General features: G+C 46.3%; 1 protein-coding gene across 2 annotated transcripts in view; it reads left to right on the top strand.

Annotated features, from left to right (window-relative positions):
• Positions 1-15265, top strand: part of TMEM17 (transmembrane protein 17) — a 31514-nt gene that overhangs the window by 11098 nt on the left and 5151 nt on the right. For both annotated transcript variants that reach the window (XM_075349499.1, XM_075349498.1), the window contains exons 2-3: positions 1997-2100; positions 9830-9943. In XM_075349499.1, the coding sequence (XP_075205614.1) occupies positions 1997-2100; positions 9830-9943 (218 nt within the window). The remainder of the gene's footprint in view (positions 1-1996; positions 2101-9829; positions 9944-15265) is intronic.

The raw sequence follows: 15265 nt of genomic DNA, 5'->3' as shown, positions 1-15265 counted from the left end.
TATTGGGGGCCTGTGTGGGGGCTCATACTGTATGCAGGGAGACCTGTGGGGGCTCATACTGTATATTGGGGGCCTGTGTGGGGGCTCATACTGTATATTGGGAGCCTGTGTGGGGGCTCATACTGTATGCAGGGAGACCCGTGGGGGGCTCATACTGTATATTGGGGGCCTGTGTGGGGGCTCATACTGTATGCAGGGAGACCTGTGGGGGGCTCATACTGTATATTGGGGGCCTGTGTGGGGGCTCATACTGTATATTGGGGGCCTGTGTGGGGGCTCATACTGTATGCAGGGAGACCTGTGGGGGGGGCTCATACTGTATACAGGGGGCTGTGTGTGGGGGCTCATAGTGTATACAGGGGGCTGTGTGTGGGGGCTCATACTGTATACAGGGGGCTGTGTGTGGGGGCTCATACTGTATACAGGGGGCTGTGTGTGGGCGCTCATACTGTATACAGGGGGCTGTGTGTGGGGGCTCATACTGTATACAGGGGGCTGTGTGTGGGGGCTCATACTGTATACAGGGGGCTGTGTGTGGGGGCTCATACTGTATACAGGGGGCTGTGTGTGGGGGCTCATACTGTATATTGGGGGCTGTGTGTGGGGGCTCATACTGTATACAGGGGGCTGTGTGTGGGGGCTCATACTGTATACAGGGGGCTGTGTGTGGGGGCTCATACTGTATACAGGGGGCTGTGTGTGGGGGCTCATACTGTATACAGGGGGCTGTGTGTGGGGGCTCATACTGTATACAGGGGGCTGTGTGTGGGGGCTCATACTGTATACAGGGGGCTGTGTGTGGGCGCTCATACTGTATACAGGGGGCTGTGTGTGGGGGCTCATACTGTATACAGGGGGCTGTGTGTGGGGGCTCATACTGTATACAGGGGGCTGTGTGTTGGGGCTCATACTGTATACAGGGGGCTGTGTGGGGGCTCATAGTGTATACAGGGGGCTGTGTGTGGGGGCTCATAGTGTATACAGGGGGCTGTGTGTGGGGGCTCATACTGTATACAGGGGGCTGTGTGTGGGGGCTCATACTGTATACAGGGGGCTGTGTGTGGGCGCTCATACTGTATACAGGGGGCTGTGTGTGGGGGCTCATACTGTATACAGGGGGCTGTGTGTGGGGGCTCATACTGTATACAGGGGGCTGTGTGTTGGGGCTCATACTGTATACAGGGGCCTGTGTGGGGGCTCATACTGTATGTTGGGGGCCTGTGTGGGGCTCACACTGTATGCAGGGAGACCTGTGGGGGGGGGCTCATACTGTATACAGGGGGCTGTGTGTGGGGGCTCATACTGTATACAGGGGGCTGTGTGTGGGGGCTCATACTGTATACAGGGGGCTGTGTGTGGGGGCTCATACTGTATACAGGGGGCTGTGTGTTGGGGCTCATACTGTATACAGGGGGCTGTGTGTTGGGGCTCATACTGTATACAGGGGCCTGTGTGGGGGCTCATACTGTATATTGGGGGCCTGTGTGGGGGCTCACACTGTAAAAGGGGGCGGTGAATTGACTCATATTGCATGTAGGGGGATGTCGGCATACTTACTGTAACTTTGCTCAATATTAAGTGATACAATTTGTATTACTATAAAATAATAATTATAATTAATATGTTAATAATATTGAGCAAAATTAGTTTCAGCGTATTGGTTTGCCCTCCACATTCTCATGTGGCCCCTCTGGAATATGACTTGCCCACCTCCTGTGTAGGGCAGTATTACTTGGCTTATTCCCTCTGGCTGTCACCCTCTATAAGGCACGTCTGTGACCACATGTAATTTAGCATAGTTTCTAGCCTTGGGGGTCCTGGGTGAGTTGTAGCACCACCTTCCCCCCGTTATCACCACCTGCATGCCACAACATGGACAGTTGCATAGTAGATCTAGCTCCTATGAGGTCAGGTTAGCTGGGTGACCCCGGGTGGATGATCGGTATCCGTTTTCTATATATCCTATTACTGATTATTTTCCTCTCGTCTCTTCTAGAGGTCGACATTGTCTCTAGCTTGCCGCTGCAGATGTCACTCTATTTCAACACATTTTATTTCCCCTTCTGGTGGATCTGCGATGTTTTAACACTTCAATTAAAGGTACTAATTAAAATGTGTGTATTGATGAAAATGCTAAGTAGTGTCAATCTAGCCGATTAGTCAATTAGTCTTCTATGGATATCATACGCTCCCAATGTGTCCCTTTTCGTTACGCGCTCTTCATGAATTGCTTTACATGTTTTATTAGATGCGGCTTGTCAGTGTCACAGATCGCAGTAGGAAAATACATGGCATATGGTACCTATCTACCATGTTGCTGGTGCAGCTGGCATCTCTGCTGAAAGATTAGATCATATAGACTTACTTTTCATGCGAGCTGCTCCGAAGCATAATGATGAGAACAAGGCTTATGTTTTTCTGAAATCATAAAGAACTCTGTGCTAAGGATAACAAGGAGTCATGGGGCTCCCTCTGAAAAACTGGAAAAACCCACTTTATAGCGTCCACTTGTATAGTAACTGATAAATGTGTAATGAGGAGGAGATTGGCTGGAGCAATGGCCGCGCAGGCACCCTGCCCCGCCAGTTAAGGGTGCTTTACACGCTGCGATCTCGCTAGCAAGCGTACCCGCCCCCGTCGGTTGTGCATCACGGGCAAATCGCTGCCCGTGGAGCACAACATCGCTTACACCCGTCACACGGACTTCTGCGACGTCGCTGTAGCCGGCGATCCGCCTCCTTTCTAAGGGGGCGGTTCGTGCGGCATCACAATGACATCAAACGGCAGCCGTCCAATAGAAGCGGAGGGGCGGAGATGAGCGGGCGGAATATCACGCCCACCTCCTTCCTTCCGCATTGCCGGTGGACACAGATAAAGAGATGATCGCCGTTCCTGCGGTGTCACACATAGCGATTTGTGATGCCGCAGGAACGAGGAACAACCAGCGGCATGCACCACCAACGATATTATGAAAAGGAGCGACGTGTCAACGATCAACGATTTTTGACGTTTTTGCGATCGTTGATCGTCGCTCCTAGGTGTCACGCGTTGCGATGTCGCTAACGACGCCGGATGTGCATCACTAACAATGTGACCCCAATGATATATCGTTAGCGATGTCGCAGTGTTTAAAGCACCCTTTAGTGTATGGAACATAACCAGCTGCTGTAACTATAGGGTCATTCTATGTCCAGTGGACCAGTGGTCCCCACTCGACCTTCTCCGATTTTGCTGAAAATTTATAAGGATGTACTTGTATGTTTGAAAAGAGGTTCTGTAAATTTTTCGGGCCAGATCTCAAATACATTGGGCACTGTTGACCTTTCGCTGGAGGCCCCCCCCAAGCCTGCGGCTTCAGCTAAGAGGATTTTGCAAACTTTGGCACATAGCCATTAGAGTTCTATACTGGCTATGATGCTGAAATTTGGCATACTAGCTCAACTTTTGCTGCTAAACGCGATAAAATTATTACCGGCAAGTACCCGCCCATAATCTCGTGCCCGCGCTTTTCACTCTGCTTCCACCGTTATGCTGCTCCGCTCCTCTCATCTATTTCCTGCTCCAGGGAAAGATGGGTAAGAGGTGACGTGGGGTCATCTGGCCAGCGCTTGTGCAGAACGGTGGAGGCAGAGGGGAAACCGCGGGCACGAGATTATGGGCGGGTACTTGCTGATGACAATCACAGCGCCGCCCATAATCTCACGCCTGCGCAATCATGTCACCAGCGGTCACACTGTGCACAGTGCTCAGTCCCGCGAGAGTGGCACTGGGCATGCGCGAGACCTCTGGAGCACTGGGCGGCGTCGTCATGTATGGAAATGAAATGAGTGATGGGGGACGGCGTAAAGCGGCAGGAGGGTGAATAACGGACGCAAGACAGCCCGCCCCCGTGACCATAAAAAAAAGATTTGCATACAGAAAGGTAAGACTTTATAAAGTATTTATTTTGGTCTCAAAGGGGGCACAATAACAGGAACCTTGCTAGAATGCAGCCCAGGAGCTGCAGAAGGGGAATCTTTTAGGTTTATTGCAAAATTTCTGCTGACAGGTTCCCTTTAGGCTATGTGCCCATGGGACTCTGTATCTGCGGATTTTTCTGCATCAAAATCCGCAGCTTTCCCCCGGACTCCGCACCTTTTCATAGGTGCGGATTTGACGCCGATTTTGTGTTTTTGTTTTTTTTTTGTTTTTTTTTTTTTTTATTCAATTGAATAGGCAAAATCCGCACGAAAATCCGCAACAATAACTGACATGCTGCAGATTTTTCCGCACGATTTCCGAGGCGGAAAAATCCGCAGCGTGGGCACAGCATTTCCCAAATGCCATAGAAATGGCTGGGGAGTAGCTGTGCTGCAGATTTCTGGAAAATCCGCGGCTTTTCCACGAGAAATCCGCCGCAAAATCCGCGCATTTTCTGCAGCGTGGGCACATAGCCTTAATGTTGATGATTAAGGCTTACAGCCAATGAAAACCCGAAAGTCTTGATCTCGGAAAATTAGAATAATTACCACAAAACACCTGCAAAGGCTGCCTAAGCATTTAAAATGGTCCCTTAGTCTGGTTCAATAGGCTACACAATCATGAGGAAGGCTGCTGACTTGACAGATGTCCAAAAGGCAGTCATTGACACACTCCACAAGGAGGGTAAGCCATAAAAGGTCATTGCTAAAGAAGCTGGCTGTTCACAGAGTGCTGTATCCAAGCATATTAATGGAAAGTTGAGTGGAAGGAAAAAGTGTGGTAGAAAAAGGTGCACAAGCAACCGGGATAACTGCAGTCTTGATAGGATTGTTAAGAAACGGCCAGTCAAAAATTTGGGGTAGATTCACAAGGAGTGTCATGCTGCTGGAGTCATGTTTCAAGAGCCACCACACACAGACTTATCCAGGACATGGGCTACAACTGTCACATTCCTTGTGTCAAGCCACTCATGACCAATAGACAACACTAGAAGCATCTTACCTGAGCCAAGGAGAAATGGAACTGGACTGTTACTCAATGGTCCAAGGTGTTGTTTTCAGATGAAAGTGAATATTGCATTTCATTTGGAAATCGCGGTCCCAGAGTCTAGAGGAAGAGTGGAGAGGCCACAATCCAAGCTGCTTGAGGTCTAGTGTGAAGTTTCCACAATCAGTGATGGTTCGGGAGCCATGTCATCTGCTGGTGTTAGTCCACTGCGTTTTATCAAGACCAAAGTCAGCGCAGCCATCTACCAGGACATTTTACAGCACTTCATGCTTCCCTCTGCCGACAAGCTTTTTGGAGATGGAAATTTAATTTCCCAGCAGGACTTGGCACCTGTCCACACTGCCAAAAGTACCAATACCTGGTTTAATAACCACAGTATCACTGGGCTTGATTGGCCAGCAAACTCGCCTGACCTAAACCCCAGAGAATCTATGGGTATTGTCAAGAGGAAGATAAGAGACACCAAACGCAACCATGCAGACGAGCTGAAGGCTGCTATCAAAGCAACCTGGGCTTCCATAACACCTCAGCAGTGCCACAGGCTGATCACCTCCATGCCACGCCGCATTGATGCAGTCATTTATGCAAAAGGAGCCATGACCAAGTATTGAGTTCATTTACTGTACTGAACTTTCAGTAGGACAACATTTCTGAGTTTAAAATATTTTTTCAGTTGATCTTATATAATATTTTAATTTTCTGAGATAATGGCTTCTGGGTTTTCATTGGCTGTAAGCCATAATCATCAACATTAACAGAAATAAACACTGAAAATAGATCCCTCTGTGTGTAATAACTCTATATAATATATAGGAATAGATCCCTCTGTGTGTAATGACACTATATAATGTATAGGAATAGATCCCTCTGTGTGTAATGACACTATATAATGTATAGGAATAGATCCCTCTGTGTGTAATGACACTATATAATGTATAGGAATAGATCCCTCTGTGTGTAATGACACTATATAATGTATAGGAATAGATCCCTCTGTGTGTAATGACACTATATAATGTATAGGAATAGATCCCTCTGTGTGTAATGACTCTATATAATATATAGGCATAGATCACTGTGTGTAATGACTCTATATAATATGTAGGAATAGATCCCTCTGTGTGTAATGACTCTAAATAATGTGTTTCCCTTTTTGTATTGAATTACTGAAATAAATTAACTTTTTGATTATATTCTAATTGAAATGCACTTGTATGTATCGGGCCCTTAGTGTGCTTTAACATCAGTTGATGGAACATGGGTTTCCCAGTTTTTGATCACTAAAAAACTCTTTGATCATGGTGTTGTTAAACATATACAGTATGTTTTATGGTTGCTGCAAATTTTGCACAAAATGTAATAAGAGGTGATCAAAACGTATCATCTGCGCAAAAATTGAACCATTAAAAAAAATCAGCTTGAGACGCAAAACATAAGCTGTCAATGAGCCATAGATCACGAAAAATGAGAACGCTACCGATTGCGGAAAGTGGCGCAAAAAGTGTGCCACTTTTTTTGGACAAACTTCTGATGTACTTTTATCTAAGGGGTTAAAAAAAAAAAAGAAAAAAAAAACCTATACATGTTTGGTGTCTCCAAACTTGTACCGGGTGCAAAAACCTAAAAAAAAAATCTACACTATATGGAGAGAAGGTATGCACACCGGTGACTATGTAAGGGGAATATATGAAAAGCAGAAACTGCTGTGTGAATACTGACTTGAAAAATCCAATAGCTATATGTAAGAGTGAAAATATGAAAAATGGAATCTGCATTACTGCCATGAACATATGAATCAAGAGAAATTTAGCTACTGAATTGATCAATGCAATAGAGCCCCAACACTACGCCAAAGTATTTCTCTACGTTGGGGTCCCTAGCTTGTGTGTGTCCTCTCATGCAGTTAAAAAACTTACCGTGTATGGGAAGCTGAGACCCAGGCTATTTATGCGTATGATATGGATTGGCAATAGGTGTGGTTGGGGAGGGTTCACAAACGAAAAAATACAAATTAATCAAAAATAACGTCTAGAACACCATTCTGAGTCTGAACTGGGTGCAAAAATCTAAAAAAAAATCACTATGGGGAGATAAGGTATGCACACCAGTGACTATGTAAGGGGAATATATCAGCTTCCCATACACGGTAAGTTTTTTAACTGCATGAGAGGACACACACAAGCTAGGGACCCCAACGTTGAGAAAAACTTTGGCGTAGTGTTGGGGCTCTATTGCATTGATCAATTCAGTAGCTAAATTTCTCTTGATTCATATGTTCATGGCAGTAATGCAGATTCCATTTTTCACAATTTCATTCTTGCATATAGCTATTGGATTTTTCATGTCAGTATTCACACAGCAGTTTCTGCTATTTCATGTATTCCCCTTACATAGTCACTGGTGTTCAGCCCTTCTCTCCATATAGTCCAAACTTACACCGACCTGAGACCTCACACCCACGCATCAGTTTTACCATACATAGTGAATAAAATATTCCCAAAACAATTGTGCAATCACACTTTTTTTGCAGTTTTTTCACACTTTAAATTTATTTGCTGTTTTCCAGTATACTGTATGGTAAAATTCATGGTTTCATTTAAAGTATAACTCGTCCCGCAAAAAACAAGGCCTCATATGGCAAGATTGAGTGAAAATAAAAAAAGTTATGGCTCTCAGAGGGGGAGGAAAAAAAACTAACAGAAAATCGGCCGGGGGTGAAGGAGTTATTTATATCGGGTGATGAACTTTGACTTTTGCCTTTTTGAATGATCCCTGGAATAGACAGTTTATTGGTGAACATGGATGAAGTGTCCGTTTAACCCCTTCACAACGTGTGACGTATATTTACGTCATAGGTCATGCCCCTTGCTTTGATGCAAGCCCGCATCTTTCCCTGCACATGCTGACTGATCTGATCAGTTGACATGAGTCTCCTAACAGCCGCAGATGGATCAGAGATCTGCCCTCAGCCGTTAACCATTTAAATACCTCTGTCAATCTCTGACAGCAGGATTTAACATGTGCCAGTGGGGAGCACATCATTCCATGCTCCCAGCGGCGGTCCCGTGCTTTGATCGCGGGGTGTTGATGGGTTGTCAGGACAGTCAGGGTCAGCTCATAATTAAAGTTGATTGAACGGCCAATAATCCGGGGCCGGCGGATCACTGACAGATATAAAAAAGAATCCGATCCGCTCCGGAATCCGGTGCCCATATAAGTCAATGGGGACCGGAATTCGGAGGGTAAAAACATTTGTGGAGGGGCTAGGGGGCTAGGAGCGAGTGCGGCATTCTCACCGAGGCGCTGTCATGGCGGCACACTCCTTCCGGGTCACGCTGTTACCTTCCGGAGCCGACAATTCAATATTCATGGCTTTCCCCGCCCACTGGCACGTGTTGGTTGCAGCTAGACACGCCCCCAATCCTGAGTGTCAGCGTGTTAGCTAACTGCAACAAATCACAGGCGCCAGGACGGCCGGTGGGCAGGGAAAGCAGTGCACTGTCGGTCACGGTGGTAAACACTCGGCAACACAGTTATAGCACGGCTGCAGCCCCAGCCGTCGCGCTGTATCTGTGCTGTGTATACAGTGCCCAGAGTCACACGTGCGAGGCTTTGCCGGGTGCTGCCATGGCAGACTCGCGTGAGCCCCTCGCACGTGTGATTCAGGTGAAAGTAAAAAAAAACCAAAACCTAATCTTCATCGCCAGCCAAGATAACGCCGGCTGGGGGCAGCCCGCAGCCGTCCGGGGGCAGCCCGCAGCCGTCCGGTATGGTCGCATCTGTTAGATGTGACCGTCCCGGTGTGCGCTACTTGCTCTTCCCGCTGGCGTGATGCGGTGCCAGTCGGAGTAATAGCAGGGGTTAGCAGCAACGCACGGCTGCTGCTAAAACCTAGGTTTGTGTGATGGCGCCGGCGTCTATCAGATACCTGCATCACACAAACCTGTAAATGACAGTAAATAAACAGAGACACACCGAAAAATCCTTTATTTGAAATAAAATACAAACACTCCTCCTTCACCTCTTTATTAACCCCCAAATACCCTGCAGCTCCGACGTAATCCACAGGAGAAGTCCTGCGGCGACACATCCAGCACTGCTACATCTCAGAGCGAGCAGCTATAGAGCACGACCGCCCACTGAGTGCAGCCTATTACTGAGCCGCGATAAGCGATGACCACGGCAGAGACTGTCACAGGCTGGGGGCGCATCAGCCAGGAACCAATCACAGCTGAGAGGACGGCCGGTGGGCGGGGAAAACACGGAAAGCTGTGTGATTGCGTGCACAGCACAGGAAGTGAAAGCGCGACCTGGAAGCAGAGTGTCGCCATGACAGAGTCTGGTAGATATGAAACACTCATTTATTTATTGTTTTTTTTTTCATTTATATTAATTGCCGATTCTGGATCGTGCAGTCGGAATCCCGCGCCCGGGTCCGGCCCGGGAATACCGCTGAAACCGCGCGGATCCGGACGTTTACAGTCCGGGTCCGCTCAGCACTACTCATGATCCCTGTCTGACACGATGACCTTCCTGTGAAGTACTGGTCTGTACAGCACAAGCGGTTGGATGACCTGCACCACTGTATGGACTTTAGTGGCATATGCGGAAGGTTACGGATGAATACAATGGGAGCAGGGCCTTCTAATGTTCATATCTTCATTACAGTTGATATTTTGAGGCTTTTTCAGGCTGTTTTGTTTACCCGTTGCGTGCACATTTAGAACTAGGTGCTACACGTGAGCCGCTTTTTTATCTTGATCTTTGTCTTCACTATCTCTTCAATATGGCTGTTTTGCTACTATTTCTCTTAATGCAGACTTGTCATTGGTGACTATTTTGCTTTTTGTGTTTTTTGTAGTACGCTCTCCTTCCCGATCACTACAAATTCATCCTTGTGACTCTTCTGATCCTGATGTCTGTGATTGAAGTAATTCGGTTATACCTCGGATACAGTGGAAACCTGCAAGAAAAGGTATGCTAAAGCGTGGTGTAGTTGTGAAACCGAGGGACAGACATCTCTGGAACTGATCTTTAAAACCAGGCGACAGACATCTCTGGAACTGATCTGTTTAACCCCTTCACGACCCATGATGGATCGATCAGTCATGGATCGTGTGAGGTTAATCCCCACCCCCTGCCGTGGGCAGGTTGCTGCGAACTGCGCACATATCAGCTGTTTGACATGTGTGCCTGCATATTACGAGTGGAATCGCTTCCACTCACAACATTTAACCCCTTACATCTCGCTGCCAAAGTCCGGCAGCGAGATGTATATGTGCGCGGCCATGATTTTCACTTACCGCCGCCCCCACCAGAAGTCACGTACGTGATCACGTGACTTTCGGTGGTTGCCATGGTAGCACAGGGTCATGTGATGACGCATGTAGCTATCATGAGTCACTTTCGGTTTCACTCGGCCCGGAGCCGAGTGAATCAGGAAGTGATCACATCTGCTGTTTACAGCTGTATAGCTGTGATCAGCAGATAGGGCAGAGCGATGCACTTCTGATCGCTATAGTCCCCTAGGGGGACTAGTAAAATAATAAAAAAAAAAAGTTTTAAAAAATAAAAACCTAAAAGTTAAAATCACCCCCCTTTCACCCCATTGAAAATTAAAGGGTTAAAAACAAAAATAAAATATACACATTTGGTATCGCCGCGTTTTGAAATGCCCGATCAATCAAAATATAAAATCAATTAATCTGATCAGTAAATGGCGTAGCGGCAAAAAAATTCCAAACGCCAAAATTATGTTTTTTGGTTGCCGCAAGTTTTGCGCAAAATGGATTAACAGGCGATCAAAACGTAGCATCTGCGCAAAAATGGTACCATTAAAAATGTCAGCTCGAGACGCAAAAAATAAGCCGTCACTGAGCCATAGATCCCGAAAAATGAGAACGCTACGAGTTTCGGAAAATGACGCAAAACGTACGCCACTTTTATTGGACAAGCTTGTGAATTTCTTTTAACCCCTTAGATACAAGTAAACCTATACATGTTTGGTGTCTACAAACTCGCACCGACCTCAGGCATCATACCCACACATCAGTTTTACCATATAGTGAACACCGTGAATAACACATTACACAAACTTATGTGCCATCACACTTTTTTTGCAGTTTTTCCACACTTGGAATTTTTTTGCTGTTTTCCAGTACACTATATGGTAAAACTTATGGTTTCATTTAAAAGTACAACTTGTCCCTCAATAAACAAGCCCTCATATGGCAAGATTAACAGGAAAATAAAAAAGTTACGGCTCTCTGAAGAGGGGGAGCAAAAAACAAAAACGCAAAAACTGAATGCGCTCGGGGCTTGAAGGGGTTAAAGGGAACCGGTCAGGTGCAATATGCACTCAGAGCCACGAGCAGTTCTGGGTGTATATTGCTAATCCCTGCCTAACTGTCCCTGTATACACTAGCATAGATAAAGAGATCTTTAGAAAAAGTATTTCTAAATATCTTTTACCGTATGCTAATGGGCGAGGGGACTAGTTCCAAGGGCATTAGTTCCCCTTGCCAGTCGGCTCCATTAGCATGTTAGTACGCCCCTGTGGGTCCCTGTGGGCGTGCTATCATGCTAATGAATGCGCAACGTCACAGGGTGATCTCACTTGTCTCTCTGCCGCCATCGCGTCCAACGGGGGATTTCGGCTCAGTGCACATGACCCCGGAGTTCGGTCATGCGCACTATGAAGCTGGGTGCATGTGTCCTGGCTTTAAACTGAAGTAGTGCGCATGACCCAAACTCCAGTGCCGGGCGCGATGGTGGTGGAGAGGTGAGGGAGATCATCCCGTGACACTGCACATTCATTAGCACGTTAGCATGCCCACAGGGGTTCACAGGGGCGTAATAACATGCTAATGTGGGGCTACTGGCCGGGGGAACTAACGCCCAGGGGACCAGTGCCCTTGCTCATTAGCATATGTACCGCCCCGCGCTCGGCTGCAGCTAAGCCACTCAGATCCGGGCTCGTTGGTGGGTGGCTCGAGCGCCTCTGAACCCGGGGTCACTTCGCTCTGAAAGGGAATGCTGCCGCTTTTGGTGGGGGTTAGGTAGGTGCATGGCCGGAGCCGCGCTTGAGTTCGTGACGCCACCCACGGGATGTGGTGAAGGTAGACACCACCGCTGCAGTTACGGGGCACCCGGGGGGAGATGGTAGTGCAGCAAGATGTTAACCCCTCCGTGGGCAGGGATGGTGGCCCCGGGGCCCGTTGGGAGTAGCTGTGCGGTGCAGGGCGGTGTGCGGCCGGATGGCACTGTTTTACTCCCTGTTATTGACACACACAAGTCTCTGGTAAACCAAGTTGATGGTGGTCGATGCCCGCAGCCGGCTGCGTCTGGTCCCCCACCCGGTTCGGTGGTCTTGGCCTTTCTCCTGCACCATGGTGTGTAACTGTGGACTGCCTGCGCTTCAGCGACGGGAGTCCGCTCCCCGGCTTTGTGGATGTCGGGAGAGCCCTTTTGCCCGCAGACGCTGGACCGTGGGATCTCTCTGCCTGTGCGGTGGCTTTCTATCCACCTTGGTGGGCTGTTGTCTTCAGTCGGGACTTGGGTGGGAAAGGCCCTATAGTCCAGACCACAATCAGTTAATTAACTCAGACCCTGAAACGAGGTCCAGAATCCACTGGACTGAGTTCCCCCCCCTGTGTGCTCCGGTTTCCAAGTCGGTTCCCCAGGTCGGTACCGGTGGGCCACTACCCTGTCCCGGTCCACCACGGTTCTACTATGCCGTCTTCCCGGCTCCTGCAGGCTAAGGCCACCGTTTGCCTCCAACCCCGGCACCTGTCAGACTCCTTCACTCCACTCAACTGACTTTTCTTGACTGCTCTATTTCCTGCCTCAGGCCCTCTGAACTCCTCGGTGGGCGTAGCCAACCGCCTGGCTCCGCCCCCTGGTGTGTTCATCAAGCTCTGAGGGAGGTGACTAGGTTTTAATGGTTGGCTGATGACACCTTTTTGGGGGACAGGTGTAGTGCGGGGGTCTATATGTGACTACCTGGCTAGTCCAGGGCGTCACACTTACAGTAAAAGATCTTTAGAAATCCTTTTTCTATAGATCTCTTTATCTATGCTACTAGATACAGCGACGGTCAGGCAGGGATCAGCAATATGGACCCAGTACTGCTCGTGGTTATGGATGCATATTGCACCTGACAGGTTCCCTTTAAGAACAATTTAGACAATTTTAAAAAAAATCCCATCACAGCTTATGTATATGTGTAGAATTCTTGTAATAATTTTGGTCTAATCGCCTTTTCCGTATCAGGAAGGATTAGTTCCACCTTAGGGTATGTTCACACAATGCCTTTTAAGCTTGGAAGAACCTGCTGAGTTTTCCAAGAAGAACACTCTTCAGGACATGTTGCCAATTTTTACGCTGAAGTGAATTTTTAGTAATTTCCTGATCACTTACTTTTTCTTTTTTGACAGCCGGTATTTTTCTGGATCTTTTTTTCCATCGCTATTGAGGTTTTTTTTTTTATTACTGGTGTTGTCTGGTTTTGTTTTTTATTCTCCAATGAGGAATTAAATTAAACAATTGAAGCCAAACTGATGGGAAAACACTGAGAAAGATGTATTATGCGCCTCCTTATTGACTTGTTTTGTAAAGTATAGAGCATCTTCTGATCAGAAATGCCTGAAGAATTGTCAGGTCACTTCTTTTAGGCGCTTGATGTATTTGGAAACTTGAAGTGGTTAAAAGACGCCAGTCGTTCTATCATAAAAATATTAATGTTCATTCTTCAGCGTGTTTTCTGAATGCTTTTTCAGGCAGATTTCAGATGGAATCTGCTTTAGAAAGACATCTTGTTCGCATACCCATAGGGGAAGATTGGCTCAATTTTCTTTCTGACTGGTAAGTGGTATTTCCTAATTACCTTTCCTTAACCTCTTCACAACACATGACGTACTGGGTATGTCATGGATTGTGTGAGGTTACTGCTGTGGGCAGTCCGCGGTGATCCGCAGACATGTCAGCTGATTTCAACAGCTGATATGTGTAGGCACGAATAGAATCGCGCTCCATCCATCCCTATCTCCTACGGGGACTAGTAAAATTAAAAAAAACATTGAAAAATAAGTTTTTTTTAAAAAAATAAGAAAACCTAAAAGTTCAAATCACATTGAAAATTAAAGGATTTAAATAAAAAAAATGAACACATATTTGGAATCACCACGGACAGAAACGCCGAATCTATCAAAATATAAAATCAATTAATCTGATCGTTAACAGTGTAGCGACAAATAAAATTCAAAGCGCCAAAATTACTTTTTTTTTTTGGCGCCGCAGATTTTGCGCAAAATGCAATAACAGGCGATCAAAATGTAGCTTCTGCGCAACAATGGTACCGTTAAAAATGTCAGCTCGGGACGCAAAAAATAAGCGGTCATTGAGCCCCAGATCCTGAAAAATGAGTACGCTACGAATTTCGGAAAATGGCGCAAAAATTGCGTCACTTTTTTTTTTTGGACAAGCGTGTGAATTTTTTTAACCCCTTAGATAGAAGTAAACCTATACATGTTTGGGGTCTCCAAACTCACACCGACCTCAGGCATCACACTGACACTTCAGTTTTACCATATAGTGAATATGAGGAATAATATATCCCAAAAACTATTGTGCGATCACACTTTTTTTTGCAGTTTTTGTTCACTTGAAAATTTGTTGCCGTTTTCCAGTACACCATGTGGTAAAACTTATGGTTTCATTTAAAAATACAACTCGTCCCGCAAAAAACAAGCCCTCATATGGCAAGATTAACGGAAAAATAAAAAAGTTATGGCTTTCGGAAGAAGGGGAGCAAAAAAAAAACCAAAAAAACGGATAATTGCCTGGGGTTGAGGGGGTTAAAAGTACAGAAACGTCCTAATAATAACCACATCGTCACCAATATTTTAAAATTTAGCCAAAAAGATGCAAATAGTCTCAATTAAAATAGGTCAGTTTCTTATTGTCCTGGTCAAAAAAATGAATAGTGGTACAATGCAATAGTACAGTACCGGCATGTTTATAAAAAAATTGTGCCAGTTGTGATGCCTCTCAACCAATAGGCTTAGATGTCATTAAATTAGATGATCCTTAAAGGGGTTTTTCAGAATTAGAAAACAATGGCTGTTTTCTTTCAGAAACAATGCTGCCTCTGACCATAGGTTGCGTGTGATATTGTGGTTCAGCGCCAATTACTTCAGTGTGGTGGATACCAATTAACTGAAAAAAAGACAAAAGAAAAAAAATCTGAAAAGAAAAAAATAGCCATACTTACCAGTACCATGTCAAGACACAACTGGAC

The sequence above is a fragment of the Anomaloglossus baeobatrachus genome, chromosome 5 (genome assembly GCF_048569485.1).
Source record: "Anomaloglossus baeobatrachus isolate aAnoBae1 chromosome 5, aAnoBae1.hap1, whole genome shotgun sequence".
Classification (NCBI taxonomy): Eukaryota; Metazoa; Chordata; class Amphibia; order Anura; family Aromobatidae; genus Anomaloglossus; species Anomaloglossus baeobatrachus.
Note: the sequence above shows the minus strand (reverse complement) of the source record. Positions and strands in the feature narration are given on the sequence as shown.